The following is a 27,728-nucleotide window of genomic DNA, read 5'->3' on the forward strand; positions in this document are numbered from 1 at the left end:
GCTTTAATAAGAGAATTATGATTAATTCTGTATAAAATGTGTGGCAATGATAAAAGTCTGTCTTTTGTATTCAACAGAAGAGATAATCTCATGCAGGTTTGGAACAAGATTAGGGTAAATTATGATCATTTCATTTTGGGGTGAACTATTCTTTTAAACTTTATTTTAAACTTTTTTGTTTCCCAATGATGTCTGAATGTGTGTTGCTTTATTAGATAAAGACTCCAAATTATAGGAACATTTAGGAAATGTCAATGGAAATAAAACACTGGTCACTTCAGATTTTCCTGTATAATGCAACAAAATATATTTTTATATTTGAAAGAAATGAAAGAAATAGTACCTTGTGGTGTTATGCCAATGAGATATTTCATTGTGTGCCTGCTTTTGTAGTTTGAATATGTCTGTGCCTTTGCACGTAGATTTTGTGCCCTTTCTATGAAAAGCTCAAAGCAGTCAATAATAACAGTAACACGATTACCAAACATCTCTACATACTGATGTGGCATGCCTGTATACAATGTCGCTTTGGCCAGTACACAAAAGGGCTGAGGTGTGCATGCAGTACATTGATGGTCTCAATGAACAGATTGGATGCGGTTTGTCGGCTAATGTCAAAGAGGTGTGCAAGATGTTCAACAGGCAGATCAAGTCTTAAGCGCATAAGGGTCAGGAGGAGCATTTGAAAATGGGAGAGTTTTCTTTCTTTTGTTTTTGGTAGACTGGGAATGATTTGTATCAGCACACCCATCAATAGACTGAAAGATGGAAGGCCAGTGTAATACTTCACCTTTGAATCATTGTCTTTGAGAAAAATCTCATCAAGGGCCTTTTTGGAGAGCTCTCCCTTCAGTTTTCGATTGTCCTCCTGCAAGCGGATTATTTCTTTGAGTCTGAGGCCACACATGGTGCACTTCTGCTGTTCATCTGCATTCCCCACTGGAGCACCATCATCCCCTGATGTTTCAGTTTCCATATCTTCCTCTATCCCTGCATTGTCTGGGGTTGGTGGCAGGGGCAGGGGCTGAGTCTCTTGTCCTTCCATCTCAGCCACGGGTGCAGAGTAGTCTGATTGTAATAACAATAAGAAGAATACACTGTAAATCTCTGTACTTGCCTGATGCCCAGGGCCCACTTTTTTCAAAACAGTATAATCTGGATAAATATGTTCCTCGAGTGTGTGTGTGTGTGTGTGTGATAAAGAGAGAGAGTGTGTTAGTGTGTGAGAGAAGAGGGAGAGAGAGAGAGTGTGTGTGCGTGCAGCCCTATACATTATAGGGCCAAAATATCCCCACAAAGATGGCAAAATCCGAAATACTTGCCCTTGTGGGGAACTTTTTTTTTGGGGGGGGGAACAGTTTATAAACAGACTAAGTGAAAATGTATGAATGCAGAAAGTTTTCTGTGATAGGCTATTCTATCTTCCGCTTCATGAAACATGTTAATGCTCAGTAGTACACATATATGGTTCTTTAATGTATTTGCATTGTACTAAAATTGAAATTTTTGAAACCTCTGGTATACTTGCGTCTGATACCAATATTTACCTAGGAACAAATGTGCTGCTTCATTCAACTCAGTCTCATGACTGGTGTGGACAGTGCCCGGCGATGGGGGTGGATTCACGGGACCTTCCATCTCAGTTGCAGGCGTAGTGTTGTCTGACAGTAACAATTGAAATTAATTGTCATATCACAGCCTTTATTCCAAAGTAATCCAGATTAGATATAAACAGGGTGCAACATATATTGTTTTCTTTTACTATTTACCTGGGTATAAAGGTGCTGCATTATCCAAATAAGCCTCTGGACCAGTGTTGTCGGTGCCTAGCGATGGGGATTGCTGTTGTTGTGACCTCGTCACTCTTCTCCTAAATCGCTTGAACCGGTCTGTGTTCGTAGCTTTGACCTCAGTATGGCCGAGGTACAGAGAAGGCGCCCAGTCTGGATCACACTCCAACATTTCATAGGCAGGTTTGCCTGCAAACACAGTTAACAAAATAAACTGCTATGTAGCCTAGATGTACAACATTTACAACTGATTAACTTTACGCTTTAGTACATTTTGTAACTTAAGGCCATTTCATGCCAGTTAACAGTTAACATTGGCCTAAATCAAACAAAACACGCTGGTTATTTGCTCACAAAACTACCATTTACAGAGAGTAGTTGTAACTTACCTTTGTGAAAATGCTTTGAACACACCATCATGTGTGGTGGTGCGTTATCAAAGGTAATCTTGGGCCTCCTAACTGCTGCTATCCATGCCATTCATCGCCTTTTTGTCACATCAGAAACATGGCTTGTAGTATTGTTTTTCCACGCTGGAAAACGATAAAAGGATTTTCCGTTCTTAAGCTTTATGCAACTTCTATCATGAGAACGACTATTGCAGTTTATAACACAGCAGGTAGACGGCATCTTGAACACTGCGTTCTTCCCTCTATGGAATCAAGTCTGGCGCCTTCTGTTTGTGCCGCGGATTCCCAAAATGCTTTGTGTTCACCACTCGTAACACGTCACGATGACGACACATTAGCAATCTCTATTGTGACACCATGAGGAATTAAAGACCAATGGGAACTGGACATGTCAAATTGGGGAGAAAGGGGGATAAAATTGTATATTGAATCACTTGTTGAATCATCATGTTTGTTTTATTATTAAATATCTGCTATAAGTTTATTTTGCTGTAAAAATAAAGGTATTGGAAATGTTAGTCCTGCCCCTTTAAGAGTTAGTTTCCTTCGGGATGTTCAACTCCTCTCTCAGTCGCTTTTCAACTATTTCGACGCATCAACACTCCAGCCCAGCAGGAGGCGGAAATTCACCAGAAGTTGCAGAAAACACAAGAAGAAGAAGAAGACCTGAGATCCACAACACCGTTTGAGCGCTAAAATCGGTACGTGTTTTGTGTGTTTTACATTGACAGATTTAGATTTTTCTGTGCATGTTGTTTTTATCTCTTTGGTGTTTTAATGACTTTAAAAGAAGCTCATTATCGTCTGATGTAGTTTGTTTTGTTACTGGTCACATGTAGGGCTCAAACTTTTAGTCGACAACGTGGTTTGTTCTCATTTAAGGTAACATAAGATCACATTAAACTAATGATGGCGCGTGAGAGTAGCACTACAGTTAGCGCAAAATTAAGTTTTGACTAATGAGAGGAAGAATTACACAGATCACAGTCCAGATGCACTCCAAATTTTCCAAACAGCTTCATGATGCTTCTACAAGTGTTTAATCAAGTTCCTGGTGTTGCTGCTACCACCTCTCGAAACGCTTAAGTTACATAAATTGCACTCGGCTTGGTTTTTTTTCTTAAGTTTAAAATAACTCAACACAGCTGACATGCTGATAGTGCTGACAGGTCTCACCTATCTATCACTCGCGTTCTAGCTACTGTTCACGTGACGCCAGTGTTGCCAAGTCCGAGTTTTTCCTCCTCCTGAAAGGGCTAGTTTTGAGCAGCAAATGCGTGGGATTTTGTTGTGAAAACCTGGCAACCCTGCGTGATGCTCATCTCTCTTCACGGCATGTTGCTCAGGTGTTAAGCATTTGTATGACAGTTTAAGTCCGTGATCGTATGGAAATATACTCCTCCGGCTACTACAATATCCGATCCAGTGATTTTGGCCAGTATCGGACTGAATATCGGATCGGCGCACCCCTAATTATTAAATAAAGTCCGCTGGAAATGTCAGAGGTTTTTGCTCTTTAATGTGTTTTAATAACAGCATCATTCTTTCCTAACAGTGAGGAGCAATCTCACTGTAACAATAACCCGAAACTGTCATTTAAACATACTTGTGTTAAAGATTATTACCTGTAAAATTGTGTCTAATTAACTCGTATATCCACAAAAAACCCTGTACCCATGTACATTTTTTATTAAAGACGCCCTATTATGTTTTGTTGATTTTACCTTTACTTTAGTGTGTAATATAGCTCTTTGTGCATGTAAAATATTCTTGCTTTAGTGATTTTACATTAAAAAAAAAACAAAACACTTAAATCAAATACATTTCTAAATTCAAACTGCACTCCAAACTAAATGAAAAAGCTATTAAAATAATGAAGTGATCAAAACAATAATATATATATATATATATATATATATATATATATATATCATTAAAACAAATGTGATGCCGATACCTTGACTTCGATACTTCCTAAACGATACTTTTTTCGATACCAATTTTATGAAATCGTACTAGATTACGTACATTACACATTACCTAAAAAACCCTTTTTTTTCAAGTTTGTTGACTTTTTTTTATATAGACTAGAAAAGAATCTCCTGATCCTTGTGGTCTCCTCATGCAAGGGTTGGCAGGGCCAGAGGCTATAACATTAATGTGAAGAGGAAAAAACAACAACAACAAGAAAGCTAAACTGTTAATTCAGCCAACCCTTATAACAAGTATGGTTTATCAAGATTGTTAGTGTAATGTGAGTTAAACTTGATCAGTTACTGTCAACCTTAAAGCATTTTTAGCATCGATTTAGCTAGCGATCTACAGCCATACATCCAAACAATATTAGGGCTGGGATAAACGATTATTTTTTAAACGATTAATCTAGCGATAATTTTTCCGATGCATCGATTAATCTAACGATTCATTTTTTCAGTTCGATTTCGAATATCTCCCCATTAATTGACTTAATAGCAATTTATACATGTTGATTTACATATCTGAATGAAAAAAATGAAAAAAAATAAATAATTCCTTAACATTGCAATATATGTTTATTGCTCTTAAAATAAAAGACTATACAAGTGCAAAGTAAAGCATTCTTAGTCAGAGGTAGCATTCAATAAAACCTTGAAGCCTTGAAAACACATAGGCCTAGCTTACTGAAAAAAAGTGCATCTTGTAATTCTTCATTCACATAAAAATAACAACAACTTGATGTCTAGCATTCAATAAAAAAATAAAAAGGTCACCCAAAATACTTGTTTAGAGCAATTGAAATAATACAGTAACCAATGTAAACTTGAGGGCTTTAAGCTAATACAGAGAGTGCTTTTCCAACAAAACATAAATACAAATTAACAGCGACAGTGTGAGCCAGCAGCCTGTCATGGCGTCCTTCCTGAACCAACAGAATTGAACATTTATGTTGAAAGCACATAGTCCTAGCTTACTGAAAAAAGTGCATCTTTTAATTCTTCATTCACATAAAAATAACAACAACATATAGTAGTAATACAGTCTGCCACTCACCTTTTTCTTAAACTCAAAATTCAAGTAAAAGTTTACAAGAGCAAAATAATGCATTCTGATGTCTAGCATTCAATAAAAAAATAAAAAGGTCACCCAGCCACCCTTTCTTAGAGCTATTGAAAGAATAAAGTAACTATTGTAAACTTGGGGGCTTTAAGCTAATACAGAAAGTGCTTTTCTCACGCTGGTGCATTGCCGTGGTGCTAGAATGGAAGGCCATCTCCATTTTGCAAAGACGACATATCATTAGAATTAAAAGAATTCCCATACTTTAGAGGAACGAGTGCGTGCCTCCTTGCACTTCTGGTAGTCTGAGGAGCCACTCGTGTTGCTACTACTCTCCGGCGCCGCCATCTTTGTTTTGGGTCTGACGAATCGACGCGCATATTTTGCGTCGACGTATTTTTTTGTGTCGACGTCATCGATGACGTCGACGCGTTGTCCCAGCCCTAAACAATATCTAATGTTACATAGGTCCTAGTTTATAGGACTATGTCACTGCACACAGAAAAGTTAACATGTACACAAGCATGTACCAATACAAGTTAGCCAAATTATTTTGTTGGTTTGTTTGCTAAACATTAACTTTACCTGTCGGAGTCCCAGTCATAGCGGCGCTGCATTCATAAGTAGTTTTGGAGGACTCGTGTGGTGGGCATGTTGGAGGAAGCTCTGTGGCATGAGGATGATGAGAGGATGACTGCACCGGCTCGGTCTTCTTGCAGTTGAAGACGGAGCAACTTTCTGCTCTTAAGTTTATTCCGTGCACTGTCAAGTGCTTCATCAGATTTGTCATGTTGCCAGTCTTGGCAGCAATTATCTTGTCGCGAATATTGCATCACGTGCTGTTGGCATCGAGCCTGATGAAATTTTGCCACACTTTTGATCTTTTCCACATCTTTCACATGTATGGGGTTTGAGACGCATACACACTACAGCCTAATGTGTGAACCGCATCTCCGGACATAACTAGCATAAAAATATTGTTTTTCTTGATGTCTAAACACAGCCAATCACCGGCACATCTAGCATGCTACATGCTTATTGCTGACGTTGATGAGATGAAACCCTTAGTTATCGAAATTGGGTACCGAACGACAAGACGTTTTTCGATACTCGATTGTTTAGAGGGAATTCAGTCTGTTTCTAAAATGTGTCAAACTCTATGTATATATAAACATTTACCATCAGGCAAGAATCCGTCTAAACATGCATGTGGAAAATGACTTACAAAAATTCTAAATGTAAACATAATAATTATAATGATTATAATAATCACTGAAATATAAACCATGGTTTGAGGTGAACTTTTATTAAAATTATTTTATATATTTTGTAATTTTTTACAGGCTGCAGAGTTGCGTTCACAATGAACTGCTCTGTGGAAATTAAGTGAACTGAACTCAATGTACCTCCTGACTTAGATATCTGAGGTCATTTACAGCATTCTCATAGATGATACTGTTCTTGCAACAAAAAAAAATACAGAAACAAAGAAAGAGTAAGAACCCTTTACATGGCGGGTGTTCCACAAGACTGCACACCTCCATACAAGCAGACATGGGCATAGATTATTTTCTGTCATCTGTTTGACTTTTCATTATCTGCATATATTAATTTGATAATAATAGCCTAATAATAATAATAATAATTTAATACATGGGAAAAGAAGCTTGACACTAATGTGCATTTTTCTCTAAATTAACAACCCTAATGTGCATTTTTCTCTAAATTAACAAAATGTTCAGACCGTCTCCTTGCTGGTTTTTCTGACACATAATCATTACATCTTTTGCCGGTGTCACTGCTGCTCACATCATGCAAAATATTTTAAAGGCTCGTTATTATGGTTTGGTATTTCTTTGCTAACACTGTTCTACATTACAATGTTACTTATAACATTCTTTCTCAGCCCTGGAACTTAAACCATTTTCTGATGAACTGAGCAGGTACTTCCTGCTCAGCTTCTGTTCGGACGCTCTTGCTTACTGCTCCGCGCTTTGCTCTATCGCTTTTATATTTTCATATTTTATCTCCTTTTATCAACTAATTTTAACTTAAACAAATCAGCACAGTGCTCAAAAGCTTGGACTACTACTACAAAAAAAAAAGCAGAATTCTTTTATACGACCAGCCTCCCACTGAAAGTTTTCATTCCAGGGAAGGGAAAACACAACTGCCTACATTCAAAAGGATAAGAGAAAATGCCTCTTCTGGAATCTACTTGCTGCACTAACTGCCACAGACTTTTACAAAGGATTGCAGTTCTTGAAACAAAGTTATTTACAGGACCACCAAACCAGACGGAACACACAACAGAGCTTCGTCATGGACGCCCTCAGCATACAGCCGGTGAGTCCCATGAATCTAGTGCTCCTCGACAGGCCATATGAGTGTAGAAAAACAAGCCGATCGACTTACAAATCGATGGCAAAAACAGGGAGCAAGACCAAAAGGCACTCGAGACATCAGATTGTCACGAGCCTCTCATATTGCCGCAGTAGCATCCTCTACCCCAGATACGGCTCTGACAAGGATTACAAACACTGGTTTCCTACCACCGTCTATACATCTTGAGAACAGATTTGAAGTATTAATGAATGAGGAATCCCCAAATGTGATGAATGTGATCGAACACAGACTGAACCAACCAGTAGCTAACACTGATGTGAACTGGCGCTCAAGGTCGAGCAGACAGCGGCATTCAGCTCAGAGCGCAGCCGGGCCCAGGACTCTGATAGTGGGTGACTCCATAATCAGAAACATTAGCAGCAGGGATACAACTACATGCTGCCTTCCACAAGCAACAACCTCGGATGTAAACAGGGAACTTCAGAACATTCTGATGAAACATAAGACTGCAAATCGACTCATCATTCATGTGGGGAAGAATGATATTCATAAAGAGCAGTCAGAACTCCTTAAAAAGGATTTCAATGAACTTTTTGAAACACTTAAAAGACTGAAAGTTCAAACATTCATCAGTGGACCACTTCCAGCAAGAGGAACAAACAGGTTTTCACGGTTGCTTGGGCTTAATACATGGCTGCAAAAAACCTGCAATATAAAAGGAGTTAACTTCATTGACAACTTCAATCTTTCAATCTTCCACAAAGTTCACCACAGACAGACTGTGACATATTAGAACTGCTCCAAGATTCAGCACCCAAGGACGACTTTCTGGAAAACATCCAGGAAAACCAGGACAGCATATTACAGCCCCTCTCACCAGACACGTTATCCCTCTCTCCAGCATCCCCACATCTGTGTTTCTCAGAGAAAATGGAAGAACTGGTGTATGCTGGAACCAAACTATCCCACTCTTTTGCTGCAAGCCCCCAGATATCAAGCAAAAAACGTCAGGCCCCTCAAGCACCTGCGGGCCCAGCTCACCCTCCCCCTCCTCCTGTGAGAGCTCTTCGACCTCTGCCACAATGCCAGGGCTCACACCCTCCTCCATCTGCTCGAGGTGAACCAAAAACAACTGATACCAGCTCTCAGTGATATGTGTTGGGTCCCCGCTATGATAACAGTAACTTTCTCAAATGTTTACAAAGCAAGCGGGAACCCAGTGTGCCTGTATCTTTCTCTATTGCTGTTCGATTACATCATAGAAAGTCTAAGGCCTTCAAAAGCCTTACAGCAAACCCATCTAATCTGGTGCCTATTACACGCCAAACTAAGATTGCTGTGGGGACAAAAACTGTTAAGTTAGCACTTTTAAACATCCGCTCACTTAAAAATAAATCACTTCTAGTCAATGACTTAATAAGCACATACAACCTGGATTTTATGTTTCTAAATTAAACTTGGCTAGAAGACAGCTTTAGTGCAACAGTCCTTAATGAAACATCCCCTCCTAACTTTACTTATTTGAGTGTCTGCAGAGAAGGTAGGAGAGGTGGGGGTTTAGCTGCTCTCTTTAAAGATGTCTATCAATGTAAGCAAATATCATTTGGGAATTACCCGTCTTTCGAATATCTGGGTAGTGTGTTAAAAGGTGCTCCACGCATTTTACTTATCATTATTTACAGGCCTCCAAAATACTCTCCAGCCTTCGCTGAGGACTTTACAGAACTGTTATCAACAATTACCTCAGAGTTTGACTGTTTTGCCATTGCTGGAGACTTTAACATTCACATAGATAATGCAGAAAACAATATGACAAAAGAAATCATAACTGTTTTAAAAACTTTTGATCTGACTCAGCATGTACATGGACCCACACACAATCATGGACACACTCTAGATTTACTTATCAGTAAGGGTCTAAACATTTCATTGATTGTTATTAAGGATGTAGCACTGTCTGATCATTTCTGTGTTTTCTTTGATATATTGATCTCTCCTGCCATTGAAGCTAGATCTGTGTCTGTCAAGAAGAGATGCTTAAATGAGAACACTAGTGTACTATTTATGAAGGCTATATCTTTAACACCCAGTATATCTGCTGACTCTTGTTGATTTTCTCCTTGATTCTTTTAACTCAAAAGTTAAAAGTGTAATTGATGATATTGCTCCTGTGAAAGTCAGGAAGAAGAGTGGCAGACAAAAAGCACCTTGGAGAAACTCAACAGCAGTGCAAAATATGAAAAGACAATGCAGAAAAGCAGAGCGCATGTGGTGGAAGACAAAACTTGTAGTCCATTATAACATCTACAAAGACAGCATCCATGCTTTTAATATGGAACTAGGCAAAGCTAGACAGACTTTCTTCTTGAATATTATAAACAGCAACTTAAACAACACACGCACTCTTTTTGCGACTGTAGAGAGACTGACAAACCCCCCTAAGCCAGATTCCCAGTGAAATGCTCTCAGACAGCAAGTGCAGTGAGTTTGCTTCTTTCTTCTCTGAAAAAAATGAATAATATCAGAAAGGTGATCAGCACATCCTTGAGTTGTGCTGGGGTCAGACAAATCAAACCACAACCCGAGAAAGTAGTTACTATGTCTGATTTCAAAGAAATTGATGGCAAAATTTTGGAAGAAACCGTACAGCACCTTAAAACATCAACCTGCGCCCTTGATGCACTTCCCACATCTTTTTTCAAAAGTGTGTTCAACTGTTTAGAAGCAGATCTCCTAGAAGTGATAAACTCTTCACTTCTCTCTGGGAGTTTTCCAAACTCCCTGAAAACTGCAGTTGTCAAGCCCCTCTTGAAAAAGAGCAATCTGGATAAGACCATATTAAGCAACTATAGACCGATCTCAAATCTTCCTTTCATAGGCAAGATCATTGAAAAAGTTGTCTTCAATCAGCTGAACAAATTCTTGAACACAAATGGATACTTTGACAATTTTCAATCTGGATTCCGATCGCATCACAGCACAGAGACAGCGCTTATAAAGATAATAAACGATATTCGCTTAAATACTGATACAGGCAAATTATCAGTACTGGTACTACTCGACCTCAGTGCTGCATTTGACACTGTTGATCACAACATACTTCTTGACAGGCTGGAAAACTGGGTGGGGCTTTCTGGGATGGTCCTAAAATGGTTCAGGTCATACTTAGATGGGAGAGGTTATTATGTGAGTAGCTATAAGAGACCATAAGTCTGAGTGGACGTCCATGACATGTGGAGTCCCTCAAGGCTCAATTCTTGCGCCACTCCTGTTCAACCTGTATATGCTCCCAATGAGCCAAATAATGAGAAAGAACCAAATTGCTTACCACAGCTATGCAGACGACACACAGATCTACTTAGCCCTATCACCTAACGATTACAGCCCCATTGACTCCCTGTGCCAGTGCATTGATGAATTAAACAGTTGGATGTGCCAAAACTGAAGTCATTGTGTTTGGAAACAAAGATGACGTTCTCAAGGTGAATGCATACCTTGACGCTAGGGGTCAAACAACTAAAAATCAAGTCAGGAATCTTGGTGTGTCTCTAGAGTCAGACCTTAGTTTCAGTAGTCATGTCAAAGCAATAACTAAATCAGCATACTATCATCTGAAAAATATTGCAAGAATTAGATGCTTTGTTTCCAGTCAAGACCTAGAGAAACTTGTGCATGCTTTCATCACCAGCAGGGTGGATTATTGTAATGGACTCCTCGCTGGCCTTCCCAAAAAGGCCATAAGACAGTTGCAGCTCATACAGAACGCTGCTGCCAGGATTCTGAGCAGAACCAGAAAATATGAACATATCACACCAGTCCTCAGGTCTTTACACTTGCTCCCAGTTACATTTAGGATTGATTTTAAAGTATTATTACTGGTATATAAATCACTCAATGGGCTAGGACCTCAATATATTGCAGATATGCTCACTGAATATAAACCCAACAGATCACTCAGATCATTAGGATCACATCAGCTAGAAATACCAAGGGTTCACTCTAAGCAAGGAGAGTCTGCTTTTAGCTATTATGCCAGCCGCAGCTGGAACCAGCTTCCAGAAGAGATCAGATGTGCTCCTACATTAGTCACATTGAAATCCAGACACAAAACACATCTGTTTAGCTGTGCATTTACTGAATGAGCACTGTGCCACTGTGTGTCTGACTGTTTGTACTGTATTTTATTTTATTTTATTCTAAACTGTTTCAATTATTCTTATTTTTTTATTCTTATTTTAATCTCTTCTATGTAAAGCACTTTGAATTACCTTTGTGTATGAAATGTGCTATATAAATAAACTTGCCTTGCCTTGCCTTGATGCCCCCAAAATATATATTTAAGTAATTAAAATAATATCATAAACGTGTGACTAGTTGACTAATGGCTTAAACCAGTGGTTCCCAACCTTTTTAGGGTACTGTACCCCCAAAACATTTTATCCTGCCTGAAGTACCCCCACAAGCGCATGTGATCGGTGTGATTTTTAGATTTGGTGTAAATTTTAGGTGATACCTGAATTTACCTGTAAATAATGATATTTTTACTTCCTATAACTCTTATAATATAATACTTGTCTTTGTTCAATATTTGTATGACTTTTTCACATCTTCACATGTCCAGACCAATTATACAAAAACAAAGATCACATTTTATATAATAATAATAATAATACATTTATTTTATATAGCGCCTTTTAAAAGTTGCTTTCTCAAAGCGCTTTACAGGCAAACATAACAACAGAGAAAAATACACACTTTAAATACAAAAATAAACTAATAAAATTAATAATCAAGTAAAAGCAATCCTAAAATAAAATGTTTTGAGAAAAGATTTAAAAGTCACTAATGTATTTGAATTCCAAAGCATAGGAAGAAAATGCTTCATCACAGAACGAAACTGTGTCTTGGGAACAACCAAGAACCAACAACTTGGTACTTAGGTGTCGTTGTAAATGGGCTGGTTTCATTCTATTATTAGAGAGCACATCCCCGCAGAGGAAACGCAGCGGCTGAGGCGGTTCAGTAGGTGTGGACGTGAAACCGAAAACGACATACTGTTCATGAAATTGCCGGTACTTTGGCTTATCAGCTTTTTTTTTTCTTTTTTCCATGGGTTCACTTGAGCTGCCACTAGCACTGCTGCTGCTTGGAACGGCGTGTTTTTTTAGCCATTGATCCATATCTAGCTAGTGTTCTACTCAAAGCTAGCCTCTCTGCCTGTTGCTATGGTCACTCTACTGCGCTGCCACACAGCCGGCCCATGGACAAGCACATTTGGCGGGAAGGACAGGGTGACCATATTATAACATGATTATAATGTTATATAATATATATATATATTATATAATTATATTATATTATATAATGTTTTGAGAATAGTCAATGGCTAAAAAAAATTTTTTTGTCTTTTGAGAATCATCCCACGTACCCCCTGGGGACTGCTCACGTACCCCTAGGGGTACACGTACCCCCGGTTGGGAAACACTGGCTTAAACTATCAACTACTTGTCCACTAGGAAAATCTTTGTTCGGGGGGCCAACATTTAAAAAAATTTTTGCTTGATTATTTTTGTCTTTTACCCAAGAATGATGGTGCAGTTCCCACTATTTTAGGACAATCTGGCACTTCAGGATAACAACCTGTATGTATGCTTGATTATTTGTGGATTTATCTGCTATCGAGAGTTTAAATGAGGAGTTTTGTGTTGTAACAATGGTGTACACCCAGTGCACAGCTGTAGGCCCCTGCTAACCTGATAGCTAATGTTATTGTGTGGAAATAGTTTTGCTATTCATGGTAGTCCACGGCTAACTTGATCACTAACTGTGAGTAAGCCTCTGTTCTTCGTTCATATCTCGGGTGGAAAAGGTTCGGCTACACCCATTTCAGAAAAAGATGACTGATTTAGATGCACTACATGTCTTTTACTTGAATCTTTGTCAGGTCACAATATCGACAGTGTACTTGTAAGAAAGCTACAAAAGTAAAACTTACCACTGTGAAACATCCTGCTCAAGTCGTGCTTGTGAAGGTGTTTCTGGTCGATCAACTAGTTCTTCCAAACTTTCATTATCGACGCCACTGGTGCCATAGTTACAATAGTGTTTACAGCTGCTCAGCAAGACTCGGGAGCTGAACCTCGTTTATGATAAGGGCCGTTACATTTCCAACACGTGCTCTACGCGGTTGACCAATCACAACAGAGTAGGCCAGCTGACCAATCAGACCAGATTGTGCTTTTCAGAAAGGGGGGCTTTAAAGAGACAGGAGGGAAATCAGAGCATTTCAGCTAGAGTATGAAGAGCAGGGAAAATAAATGTACAGTATGAAAAACAATGTGTTTTTTGAACATTAAAGTATATAAACCTATTCTAGTAGACCCCCAAAATAAATATAAGTTGTTTAACAGACCTGTTCTTCTGTATAATCACATATAATAATCTTTTAGACTTTGATGAATGTCAGTCCATTATATTGATGATGTTTTTGTGTTCAGATGTTCATCATGAGAGAGCAGGTGGATGTGATTCATGCTGGAGAACAGCAGATGCTGCAGACAGCAGTGAAGATTGAAGTGAAGCAGGAGGAGATAAAAGAAGAAAACACAACAGAAGAACAACAGACTGATGAAGATGATGATGATGAACAGCAGATGCTGCAGACACCAGTGAAGATGTGTTCAGTGAAGCTGCTGGACTGCAGGAACCTGATGAAGATGAGAGGAGAAACCACAGCTGTGGTACAACAGAGTGATGATGATGATGAAACCACAGCAGAGGAACAACTGAGCGATGATGGTGATTTTATTCCTTCAGGTGTGTTTTTGAGGTGTCACCATTTACATAAATTGTTTCGAAAAAAAAATTCTAATTGAATTTTGACTGTGAATGGTGACTGGGGTAATTCTATCTAAATCATTATTATTATGAAATGCAGTATTGATTGTATAAATTAGGGGCGTTTCCTTGTGTTTGATCACAGGACTACCATTGAGCAATCTCATTAATAGGTTAAAAGGGAGAGTAGAGAGAGAAGCATCACAGATAACAAGAATTTTGAAGGTGTACTTAGTAATTCTAATCCAATACACTTTTTGCCAAATTCTATAAATATCTCCAGCGAATCAGCAACAGGGGGTGGTTCTTGCATGTGCACAGGATGTGGAGTGGGGGCAGAGCGAGAGGGAAATTAATTAGATGGCAAATCTGGCTGATGTGAACTTCCTAAACTCCAAGGAGGACAAGTGGCCGAGAAACCGACCAAGAGAAAAAGGTCAGATGAGTATAAACTAAAAAAGAAGGATTATGATTAGTCGAGGGCTAGGAGCCGCATCAACATCGGCGAGGCTTTTCAGCAGTGGAGAGACCTCAGAGAGTAAAAGGCTTGAAGACAGATGCAGAAGTTGCTCTTTTTTCGATAGGTGGGTAACATAAATTTTGCTTTGTTTCACTGAACCCATATATGCTGTTGTTGTGATGTTAGATTTAGTAGCAGTAGACATGAGTGTCTGGAGCTGGTGAGCGTAAAACCTTCTCGCTTGCATGAATTTGGGGGGGCTTCCAAAGGAGCACTGAAGGGAGGGGTGTGTTTATTTTGGCAGTTGAGTTCTAACATCAACAGTGTTTCACAGGAATCGCTGAGTGCACCTTTAAAGATCACTTTTTATTTCTGTGCTTGTGTGCTGTTTGACTGACAGGCAGCTTCTGTGTGTGTTCTTTATTTGTGTGTGCTCTGAGAGCGCTATTAGTAATATGGATATGTGCCTAAACTGTGAAATGTATATACTAGAAAGCCCAACTAGATTTTTTTTAGGTATGAATATAAACATAGTCTGTTAAAGACCACTCACAGTATTCACTTATTTTATATAATAGATAATGTTTAGAAAAATTTAGATAATTTTAATCCGTTTAAAAATACTAATGTCAAAAAATCATCTAGTGAAAAACTGATTTAAGTGAAGAATAATTGACTCCAGCCCATTAAATTACTGAAAAATAATGCACACCCTGAGGCCAAAGTCAATTCCTCTGCTTGTTCCACAGTCAACACACCTTGGGACATTCTTCAGGTCCAAAAAAACTAGTAAACTTAAAGAAGTGTCCCTTTTTCAGGAGACGATAATTTAATAAAAATCCAAATAAATGTACAAATCTTTATTGTAAAGGGTTTAAACAATGTTTCCATGCTTGTTCAATGAACCATAAACAATTAATGAACATGCATTTATGGAACGGTCTATAAGACACTAACAGCTTACAGATGGTAGTCACAGTTATAAAAACTTAGGACACTAAATAGAACTTTCTACTGACCAAAGGAAAGATCTCCAGGGTCCCTGCTCATCTGCGTGAAACTGCCTTAGGCATGCTGCATGGAGGCATGAGGACTGCAGATGTGGCCAAGGCAATAAATTGTAATACCCGCAGTGTGAGACACCTAAGACAGTGCTACAGGAAGGACAGCTGATGGTCCTCGCAGTGGCAGACCACGTGTAACAACACCTGCACAGGATCGGTACATCTGAATATCACACCTGCGGGACAGGCACAGGATGGCAAAAATAATTGCCTGAGTTACACCAGGAACACGCAATCCCTCCATCAGTGCTCAGACTGTCCGCAATAGGCTGAGAGAGGCTGGACTGAGGGCTTGTAGGTCTGTTGTAAGGCAGGTCCTGACCAGACATCACTGTCAACAACGTTGCTTCTGGGCACAAACTCACTTTCGCTGGACCAGACAGGACTGGCAAAAAGTGCTCTTCATTGACGAGTCATGGTTTTGTCTCACCAGGGGTGATGATCAGACTCGCGTTTATCGTCAAAGTAATGAGGGTTCTACCGAGGCCTCTACTGTGGAGCAGGATCAATTTAGAGGTGGAGGTTCCATCATGGTCTTGAGTGGTGTGCCACAGCATCATTGGACTGAGATTGTTATCATTGTAGGCAATCTCAATGCTGTGTGTTACAGGGAAAATATCCTCCTCTCTCATGGGGAATCCTACCAGCAGGCTCATCCTGACATGTCCCTCCAGCATGACAATGCCACCAGCCATACTGCTCGGTCTGTGCATGATTTCCTGCAAGACAGGAGTGTCAGTGTTCAGCCATGGCCAGAAAAAGCCTGGACCTCAATCACATTGAGCACGTCTGGGACCTGGTGGATCTGAGGGTGATGTTTAGGACCATTCCCCCCAGAAACGTCCTGGAACTTGCAAGTGCTTTAGTGGAGGAGTGGGGTAACACCTTACAGCAAGAACTGGCAATTCTGGTGCAGTCCATGAGGAGGAGATGCACTGCAGTACTTAATGCAGCTGGTGGCCACACCAGATACTGACTGTATTTTATGTTCATACAAATATTTACATGTTAAGTTTCCTGAAAATAAAAGCAGTTGAAAGTGAGAGGACATTTCTTTTTTGCTGAGTTTAGAATCACTTAATTACAAACTTTTACTTTTTCAATTTCTGAGGGTTTATTAAATACTCGATACTGTTAAAGCACAGTTTTTCTTAATTTTGACTTTTGTTCTATTGTTTTTATTTGTTCTGTTGCTTGTAATTTCTTTCTTCTTTATTACTGATTGTTTACTTGATTTATTTGGCTACTTGAGAACATTGTTTACTTAACAAAATAGTTGGTATTCGTTTCCGTTGCATTTCGTGGAGATTGCGCTTCCACCAGCTAAAATACTCTGAAATTAGTTGTATCTACTCTGCATCTATTATCGCATCTCTGACAGTAATGGTATTTAAAATATTCTCTTCTCTAGAATTTATTTTTTCAAGCTAACTAATAGCGATGTTCACGGATAGTTGACATTTGGTTAACCGTTTGACAACACTATAAAGGAATACTAAAACATTTTGTTATTCTACACATGCCTCTGCTCTGTTTTTCAACAGTTGAATTCTGAAGTTTACATACACCTTAGCCAAATACATTTAATCATAGAAAACATTCCCTGTCTTAGGTCAGTTAGGATCACTATTTTATTTTAATATGTGAAATGTCAGAATAATAGTAGAGAGAATGATTTATTTCAGCTTTTATTTTTTTCATCACATTACCAGTGGGTCAGACATTTACATACACGTTGTTAGTATTTGGTGGGATTGCCATTAGTCAAGTGTTTTTTATTGTCGTTCAGCCATATACAGTTGGTACAGTACACAGTGAAATGAGACAACGTTCCTCCACTCTGGACATGAGCAAAAATCTCAGCTGTCCTCACTATCCTCTGCAGGGCTTTGTGGTCCGAAATGGTGCAAGTCCCAAACCAGGCTGTGATGCAGCTGCTCAGGATGCTCTCAATAGTCCCTCAATAGGATGGGGGTGGGAGATGTGCTTTTCTCAGCCTTCAAAGAAAGTAGAGATGCTGCTGGGCTTTCTTGGTAACAGAGCCGGTGTTGAGGGACCAGGTGATGTTCTCCGCCATGTGAACACCAAGGAATTTGGTGCTCTTGACGATCTCCACAGAAGAGCAGTCGATGTTCAGCGGAGAGCGGTCACTCTTTGCTCTCCTAAAGTCAACAACCACCTCTTTTGTTTTCCACATTCAGAGACAGGTTGTTGGCTCTACACTTGTCCGTTAGCTGCTGCACCTCCTCTCTGTATGTTCTTGCTGATGAGACCCACCATGGTTGTTTCATCGGTGAACTTGATTATGTGGTTCGAGATGTGCATTGCTGCACAGTCGTGAGTCAGCAGAGTGAAAAGCAGTGGACTGAGCACACAGCCCTGGCAAGCTTCTGTGCTCAGTGTGGTGGTGGAGATGTATTCCCGATCCGGACTGACTGAGGTCTCCCAGTCAGGAAGTCCAGGATCCAGTTGCAGAGGGAGTTGTCCAGGCCCAGCAGGTTCAGCTTTCCAATCAGGTGCTGAGGAATTATTGTGTTGAATGCTGAGCTGAAGTCTATGAACAGCATTCAAATATATGAGTTGTTTTTATCTAGGTGGGTGAGAGCAAGATGGAGGGTGGTGGTGATGGGTCATCTGTTTAATTGTTTGGATGATTTGGATGATATGTGAACTGCAGTGGGTCTAGTGAGGGGGGCAGCTGGGTCTTAAAGTGACTCATGACAAGCCTCTCGAAGCACTTCATGATGATGGGTGTGAGTGTGACGGGATGATAGTCGTTGAGGCAGGACACTGAAGACTTCTTTGGCATGGGGATGATGGTGGTGGAACAACGGCGCTGCTCAGAGAGATGTTGAAGATGTCAGTAAGAACATCTGCCAGCTGGTCTGCACATCCTCTGAGCACTCTGCCAGGACTCTATGTAGAGTTTTCCTGACATCAGCCGTGGTAAGACAGAGCACTTGGTCGTTGGGAAAAGGGATGGTCTTCCACGGCACCATGTTGTTCTGCACCTCAAACCGAGCGTAGAAGTCGTTCAGCACATCTGGAAGGGAGGCATCATTGTCACAGGCAATTGATGTTCTGTAGTTGGTGATGGCCTGGATGCCCTGCTACATGTGCTGCGTGTCACCACTGTTCCTGGAAGTGACTGTGGATTCTCTGGGCGTGTGCGCGCTTTGCCTCTCTGATGGCCCAGGACAGTTTGGGCCTTGCTGTTCTTAGGGCCGCTTTGTCACCTGCTCTGAAGGCGGAGTCTCGGGTCCTCAGCAGCGCACGCACCTCCACAGGTACATCTCCAAATCATTAGACGTCCTATCAGAAGCTAATTGTCTAAAAGCTTCACATAATTTTCTGGAATTTTCCAATCTGCTTAAAGGCACATTTAACTTGGTGTGTGTAACTTCTGACCCACTGGAATTGTGAAAAATGACTCATGTCATGCACAAAGTAGATGTCCTAAATGACTTGCCAAAACTATTATTTGCTAATAGAAAATATGTGGAATGGTTAAAAAAAAAATTGTTTTAATTACTTCAACCTAAGTGTATGTAAACTTCAACTGTAGGTACTTTAAACAGTCCTGTCCAGCAGGTGGCAATTTTGTCACGTTGCACATTGATGTGATGATACGTTCTCATTTTCAGTAAATAATCTGAAAAGTATCTGGTTACCATGGCAATGACATCATGTGCTTGGCGTGTTTTACTGTCACAGTTAATGTTCATTTCCTCACGAGCACTGAGGTAAATCAGCAATTTTTATGCAGTACAAGCACTTAAATGTTGTGAATTTTGTGTTAAAATATGTACCTGCCTTGACAAGTCATTTCATAATTACACATGCAATATGACATCATATGGATAGAATTAGAGGTCGACCGTTTTTGTTTTTTTCAGGCCGATGCCGATCTTTTGAAATCCGGGTCGGCCGATGGCCGATTATTGCTGCCGATTTATTTTGGCCGATATTTGGCCAATATGTGCTTGTTTTTAACCTCTTATTTGAACCTTTTATTTGAAAGATAAAATGTAACACAAATAATTACTTTGTTAATTTCTCAACAAATACATTTATTGAACACTTGACCAATCTGCACTTGTAGACTTAAATTAAAAATGTATAACAAATATATTAAATAAACAAAGCAGGTGTTACGAACTGCTCCGAGACACGAAGGTTGAGATCCAAATGCAGTTTTAATTAAGGGGCAATCCAGACATGTAATCCAATATTCAGAGCATCCAAGAGAAGCACAGGCATAACTAGGGATGGGTATCGTTAATGTTTTAATGGTATTACTACTCTTACCGATACTGCTTATCGATCCGGTACTTCAACTGTATTCTTAACGGTTCCTTTTGTTATATATATATATATATATATATATATTACACAAAGATAAACGTTATATAGGCACAGTGATTTAATTTCAGGAAGGTCTACTAACATTACTGTTCAGGTGTGGTCTAAAAAGAAATCTAATAAAGTAATCAATTGTAAAATAACACTGCATAGTTTATCATAGATAGATTAATGCTCATTAATGCAGAAATTATTCATTCAAGAGCTGTAAGTGATTTTCTCTTTGCCTTTTGTTGTTTGATTCGCAGTAATGGCTCAATCGTCAGCATGTTTATTAGACCGCTTCCCCTTTAAGACAGAGTCTAATAGGCTCCTGATACACCATATTTTCTCCCAACTATTTCCATAACTACGAGTGAATCTCCAAGCTGGTCGTTTTGACATATTTTTGTGTATAGTTGATCGTTTAGACGCGCACATGAAACCCAAAGTAGCCTATAGTTTGCTTGTCTCTTTGGTGTGTTTCGGAGCGCGCGCCGCCTTGGGAACGGTATCTCTCGCGCTCTTTAAATTATTAAATGCGTCCCGCAATTTAGCAACAGTAGCTAGACTGCATTTTACAACAATCACCGATCGTGCTGATTCTGACGTTAAGTTTGAGTTTTAGGGAGAAATGTCAGTGCACCGCTGTGAAGGGAACGAAGTTGTGCTTGACAAAATGCGGCGTATGTATAAATATTCTTTTTATAATCTTTGGAAGGCGAAATCTAAAATAAAATCAAACTAATATCACAGATCTAAACCAGGCTACGTTTGAATGTTTTGTTCCGTCACTCATTTAGCAGGACTGTGTTGTGCTCGCTGTGGCACCGCGTGAGCGAGATCTCCCTCTTCTCTCTCTCTCTGACTGCGAATAGCTAAATTGCATCACAGACAAATGGTTTCATATTATTATACATAGAAATGGCTGGCGAGATAAATAACTTTCTCTTTATAGCAATAATAAATGTATTTTCTTAATTTCTCCAGTACCGACAGCAGAACCGATAACGTCCGAGCTTACCAAAGCCAGTCCTTCAATAGCCTATAGCGCGTTGGTATCTTTTTTATTACTTATTTCTCTGCATTGAGTGACAACCCTCTCAAATATAAGACACACAAACAGAACAAATAAAAGTCTCAGATTCACTGTCTGTAATTGCAAAATCCTTGCTTGCTTATTGTGACATGATAGCAACCCTTCTGCTGTGATAATGCAACTTCAACTACGCTATCAATATCCAAAGTAGCCGAACGTCATGTCGCCTATCGCGTTTTTTCTTGAAGTTGGCAGTAACATATCAAAAGTTTTTAATTAAATATAAAGAAGTTATACAAATTTAATCCTTACTGTTTTCTCCAAGGAACTTAGCTCCTTCCTTAGGCACTGGATGAGGTCTGCTCACTCTGCTGGAGAATGACTCTAGGGGCAGCGTGCGTCGAACACGTGTTCCACAACAACACTAGGCTGCCCACAGATGCGCCTGCCTAATAATCGGCTTGATATACTTGGATATTGGCCGATGCCGATTATGTTAAAAATTGCAAAAAATCGGCCGATTAATCGGCCGACCTCTAGATAGAATAGACTCCACAGAATTTGTTGATCAAAAAAAGCCACAAGCGAATCGCTCTTGCAAAAGTTCGTTTGCAATCGGTCCGAGACCACCTCGTTCAGGTGGTCTCAGACCGATTGTTTTGGTGCATATCCGAACGCGATATGCCTAAACAAACCAAGGGAGAAAATGCAACAGTTGAAAGTGCCCTCATTCTCACACCATTATATGTAAGGGTATTTGACTAAATTAAACTGTCCTTATTGTAAATTATTAGGTAATGAAATGTATAATGGAATTAGTCGTGTTCGACAACCATTATAAATTAGATACAAATTTAAAATAACTAGATTATTTGTCTGAATAAATTCTCCACCATTAAAATCGTAATGCAACGTATCAACAATTTCTCCCAATACTCACAATTTCTACTGTAAGGAATTAGCTTTAATAATTTAATTATGATTAATTAACTTATTGGAGTGATATTATTCTCATGGCTTATTGAAAATAATATCACACGTATTTAGGTACAGCTTTGAAACTAAATCTTTTAGAAATCTCTTTGAGATTATTCATCAAAATATACCACAGTCATTCATCTTTGAATATAGACAACCTTTTTTGCTCTTCTAAACATAAATCTAATCTAACACATATATACATGAGACAGGTTGGTGAGAAGAGTGACAGAATGTGAAATAAATGATCAATACAGTGAAAATTAACTTTATGGAGTCTGTTGACAGCCTTGAGAACCATTTACCGTTCTTTAAGTCTACATCGATTTGCTATCGGATTACCCAAATTATCTAACTAATACACCAGCACTTTGAGCACAATATTGGAGATGTATTTGTGTGTAGTGGTATTTCCTGGCGTTCTTTGTGTTGCTTGGTTCTTGGTCGAAAGTTTGTGCCATCGATGTTTTGGACCTCTGTAAGATCAAAGTTATTGTCTGTATGAATGATGAGATTTGGCTTTGAATTGAGTCCTTCTCATGGGTGTGTGAACCCTAGAGATTGATGAGCTTTCTCGGGACGTCGAGTCACGAGCTTCCTTGGACCTCACATGGCATGGACCTGGTTCCAACGAGATCTCGAGAAGACCACGAGGGAGAGTCAGAACGAAGTCAGAGCTGTCCACAGAGCAGGAGAGATGACGAGAGAGATGAGGGGAAGAAAGCGTGTTCTTCCTGTTTGGAAACATTTGAACTGAAATTGGCCGCATCCCCAAAGGTGTCCTGCGCCAATCAGAAGTGACTTTTCAGAGTCACATGGTCAACTGGGCTGTCTTTTCTGACAGTTGATTTATGGTCCTTTGTTCTCCCACTCAAAAATAGTGCATATTTAATCATGAACATTTATATCTTGAGAATGGTATAAGAGACACGATATTCGTTGTGATCAGCTTTCTCTGTATATGCCAGCGAACGCTTAAATACTAAACATGACATATTTTTCATGAATATTATATGTGTAGTTAACAAAATATGAACATCCCTGGTTACAAAATCATACTGGTTAATTCATTGGTTATACAACATGGATGAAACATTACACACATTTTAAAGCGGTACATCAGGCTATAATCATTAATTTGTCAGTTATACAAGTTACCACAGTTCAAAGCCATTTTCAGAATTACCAAGCAAAGACTAGGCGTTGTGTGTGGGTCCATGCGGTCTTGTATATTTTATAGGATTGATTCAGCAAAGTACTGTGACTTTTGTGAGATATTTCTGGATTAAGGAATGTCCTTTTAAGATGCTGTTTGCTGAACAATGATCACAATGTCATGCAATCTGATGAGCCTAAGTGTAGCAAACTGGTTTATATCGGAGGACAGAATCTTGTGTGTCCCGAGTCTCTAGGGAACTCCAAAAGTGTGTTCTGTCTTTTATTGCTTCAATCTTTGAATTTAAGGCCTCTTTTCGGAGAAGTTTTCAAGTCATATGGGATCTAGACAAGTCTCTTTGTTAGTTTTATTGGCCAGATGTTAGACTAAGACCAATGTCTTTCCATTTATGACTTTGTGGAATTCCAGGATTAAGATAGGGTAAATCCTAGATTGAAATCATGTTGTTTCAATTATTCTGCATGGATAATCAAAGGCACCAAACGAGCAAGGTGTGAAACGCCCTTAAACTACAATACATTTCCTCTCAATCTAATTTCAGTGCCACACAGCTTAGATTAGATCCCTAAATATTCATTGAACACTATAGAGTAGGTGGTGGTATATGCTGCTTTGTCAGTAAGTGACACAGCAGTGAAGTAGAGCAATGGTTCACAAACTTTTTACAATAGCGTACCCCTCTTAACATTCAACATACTTTTGTGTACCCCCTCTCTAACGCATAGATAACATTCACACAAGGTATTTTGAAAATATGTGTATATATATATATAAAACACACTTATCTTTGTAAAGTAACTCCCTTACATTAAACACGTTACATTAATCATATACATATTGAATAAATGGCTCACCAATTGAGATGGGTATGCTAGATATGATAAAACTGCATAAAATTAAAACTCCCCCCTCGTGGCATCACAGCATGCAAGAACATTGTTCAGTTCTGTTCCTGGAGTTGCGCATCATTGCAGGTATGGCATTGCCGGCCGACATCAAGCATTGCGGGGTAATTATCTGTGCAATTATGAGGTCAGCTCAAGGTGCTTTTATGTATAAAATTTGACACTGTTAGCAAGGTTGAGCTCATTTGCTGAAAAAACATCATGCAACAATGTAAAAACAGGTCTCTAGTGTGCAAGCAAATGTGAGTGAAAATTACTGCGTGTGAATGTGGAAAATGATTTGGCCACACCGGATGTCTGACACCTGTCATCAAAGCATGAACTTATGCAATCAGAATCAAAACTCCCTGTTTATCTAACCTTAAATACAAATGACGTTTTAAACACAAAAAAAGACAAACTAAAATTGTAGACGACTGAAGTGTGTGAGTCTGGTGAAACAGTGAAGGATCAACTTTACTTGCTATCACTAAACTACGTCACCTAGCGGTGTGCTGGGCTGGCGAATAAAGATATTTGTGTGATGCACGACACCCGAGTAGATGCATTTTTGTTTTACCACAGAAGATTGGGTTATTTCATTGCATATTTATCTGACCTTAAATGACACTTTACAAAATAATTTTGTTCTGCAAAATTAAGGTGTATATTTTATACTAAGGTATATATTTAGTTTTTTATATTTATTTTTAACTAATTAAAACTAATTGTTCATGTTCATGTGTCTTGTTTTCATTGGTTCATGGTTCATTGTCTTATTATTAGTTCAGTCTTGTGATTGGTTGTCTTGTTTACTTGTTACCCATGTCAGCCCTCATGTTTGCTATTGTCTCTTATCAGGTTTTGTTTATGTAACAATGTTTGGTAGTCAAGTCCAGCATCGTTGCAATCATGACATTCTCTTGGATAAGCTTGAGTTTGAGCTTTACAGGCATTAGCTTGGTTTAGGTCCTACTTTGTCTGTGTAAATGAGGAACTGTCAGATCAAATTAAAGTTAAGTATGGAGTGCCACAGGGATCAGTTTTAGGGCCTCTACTTTTCTCCCTATATATGCTACCCCTGGAAGACATTGACAGGAACCATGGAATTAGTTTCACTGTTCTGCCGACAATCCCAACTAAATATTTCTTAATAATGGACAAAATTTCCCAATTTTAGTTTATAAATGATATCAAAGAGTGGATGGTTAAAAATGTCCTTCAACTCAATTCCGATAATACAGAGGTACTAACTACTGGAACAAAAAATTACAAAATAAGATGCTAAAATATAAACTGACTTTTGATTGATGTACTGTAACCTCAAAATCGACAGCAAAAAAATGTTGGTGTTATATTTGATAGCAATCTTACCTTTGAAAAACAAATTACAATATTTGTAGAACTGCATTTTTCCACTTCAGAAATATTGCTAAGTTACATCACATGCTATCTGTTTCTGATGCTGAAAACTAATTCATAGATTGTTGTAATGCATTACTATGTGAATGTCCTGCAGGTTTAATAAATAAACTTTAGTTGGTTCAAAATGCAGCAGCTAGAGTGCTAACTAGAACCAAGTAATATGATCATATCAGTCCCATTTCATCGGCCTCACATTGGCTACCTGTTAAGTTTCATATTAATTTTAAAATTCTGTTAATTACTTAGAAAGCTTTGAATGGTCTAGCTCCAAAGTATGTAAGTGACCTTCTATCATGCTATAATCCATCATGCTCACTACGATCCCAAAACTCCAGCCTGTTAACAATACAAAGAATATCAAAATCCACAAAAGGAGGGAGATTATTTTCATATTTAGGATCTCAGACACACTCTCTCTCAGTTTAAGTCTAGACTAAATACTTATCAGTTCAGCCAGGCATACACCTAATTTAACATCCCTCAATTCATAGTTATAATATAATAAGAAACACTTATTCTTATTATTTAGCCATGCTTTAAAGTGAATGGCATCTATGCCAAATTTGTTCTGTTTCTTTCCCTGTCTAAACCTCAGGATTATATCTTGAGGTTGCAAGAGCCTGCCAGATCCATCTCCGGTCCTGCCTAATGAAGACCAACTGCAGCATGTGCTGGCCAGACTTCACTTCAGTCTACTAAGATGGACTTTACAGATAATTAATTGATGCAAACTCAAAGACACTGTCTGAAGCATGGACTCAGGAAAAGCATGGGCTTCACCAAATTGATCTGCCATAAGCTTCCAGCTGGACTGCGATGATCCTCGCTGAATTGATATCTATATCACCATGGTCAAAGGAGGGACAACACTCTCTTTTAAAAAAAAAGTACTACAAAGAAAATGAATTAACCACTAACAAAAGCCTTCATTGGTCAAAATCAAGGGACAATGCATCTACGTGTATTTCCTCAGTTCATTCTGGATAACTTCAAGGACTTATAGTTCATACAAAATAATTTTGTTTAACCATTGACACACAACACTTACTTAGTTTATTGTGTTTATTGTAGAGCTGATGGAAGTGAGAGAAGAACGTGAAGAGCTGCAGGAAGTGGAGGAGGAACAGCAGGATTTCATAACTGGAAAAAAATGTTTAAGTGGCTCAAAGACAGAAGACAATTTCTCACCCAAAAATCCTCAAAGAACAGCCAAGAAATCTTTCACCTTCTCTCAGTGTGGAACATGTTTCACATGTAAAAGCAAACTTAATATACACATGAGAGTTCATACTGGAGAGAAACCTTACACATGCCATCAGTGTGGAAAAGGTTTTGCATATGCAGGCAATCTTAAGAGTCATCTCTTTTGCCACTCTGAAGAAAATCCATTTGAATGTGATCAGTGTGGTAAAACATTCGCTCTGACACTGTACCTAAAAACACATCTGAAAACTCACACAAATGAGAAGCCTTACAAGTGTTCATTTTGTGGAAAGAGATTTTCACGCCTGTCTTATTTTAAAGAGCACCAGAAAATACATACCAGTGTGGCGGCTCATATGTGCTTTAAATGTGGGAAGTTCTTTATTACAGCCAACAACTTGAAACAACACCAAAGAATTCATACTGGAGAGAAACCATACAAGCGCTCACACTGTGGAAAGAGTTTCACTCGGTCAGAAATCCTGAAAACACACGAGAGAATTCATACTGGAGAGAAACCATACAAGTGCTCACACTGTGGAAAGAGTTTCACTCGGTCAGAAATCCTGAAAACACACGAGAGAATTCATACTGGAGAGAAAACATAAATAAAAAATTCAATTTGAAAAATGGTGTGTTTCAATAATAACAAAATTTCATGATCAGTACATTGTGTATCTGCGTTGTTACTGAAACCTTTTTCCTCATTCACATATTTACAAATATTTTGGCTAATAA

The 27,728-nt window shown here is 38.9% G+C and overlaps 3 protein-coding genes and 1 pseudogene across 7 annotated transcripts in view; 2 read left to right on the plus strand and 2 right to left on the minus strand.

The window, feature by feature from the left end:
- Positions 1 to 27,728, minus strand: part of LOC127625016 (zinc finger protein 501-like) — a 617,707-nt gene that overhangs the window by 157,890 nt on the left and 432,089 nt on the right. The window lies entirely within an intron of this gene.
- Positions 1 to 27,728, plus strand: part of LOC127624989 (gastrula zinc finger protein XlCGF57.1-like) — a 112,290-nt gene that overhangs the window by 37,075 nt on the left and 47,487 nt on the right. Inside the window, exon 1 of one of the 3 annotated variants that reach the window (XM_052099994.1) lies at positions 2,351 to 2,901. The exons of the other annotated variants lie outside the window; for them this stretch is intronic. The gene's annotated coding sequence lies outside the window, so the exon portion shown is untranslated. Of the gene's footprint in view, positions 1 to 2,350; positions 2,902 to 27,728 lie in introns of those variants that run through there. 3 annotated transcript variants of the gene reach the window in all.
- Positions 391 to 13,701, minus strand: LOC127625029 (uncharacterized). The gene is made up of 4 exons (XM_052100078.1): positions 13,578 to 13,701; positions 1,770 to 1,979; positions 1,548 to 1,661; positions 391 to 1,068 (listed from the first exon to the last, which is right to left on the minus strand). The coding sequence occupies exons 1-4, from the start codon at positions 13,588 to 13,590 to the stop codon at positions 491 to 493; spliced, it is 915 nt and encodes a 304-aa protein (XP_051956038.1). The 5' UTR covers positions 13,591 to 13,701; the 3' UTR covers positions 391 to 490.
- Positions 8,518 to 27,658, plus strand: LOC127625021 (gastrula zinc finger protein xLCGF3.1-like; annotated as a pseudogene).

The sequence above is a fragment of the Xyrauchen texanus genome, chromosome 31, assembly GCF_025860055.1.
Source record: "Xyrauchen texanus isolate HMW12.3.18 chromosome 31, RBS_HiC_50CHRs, whole genome shotgun sequence".
NCBI lineage: Eukaryota > Metazoa > Chordata > Actinopteri > Cypriniformes > Catostomidae > Xyrauchen > Xyrauchen texanus.

Excerpts from the sequence above, each read along its gene's own strand:
- LOC127625029 (XM_052100078.1), bottom strand. Across the intron at positions 1,662-1,769 it reads TGCAGCACCTTTATACCCAG|ACAACACTACGCCTGCAACT; the intron begins GTAAATAGTAAA and ends TGTTACTGTCAG. Across the intron at positions 1,069-1,547 it reads AGCAGCACATTTGTTCCTAG|ACTACTCTGCACCCGTGGCT; the intron begins GTAAATATTGGT and ends TATTACAATCAG.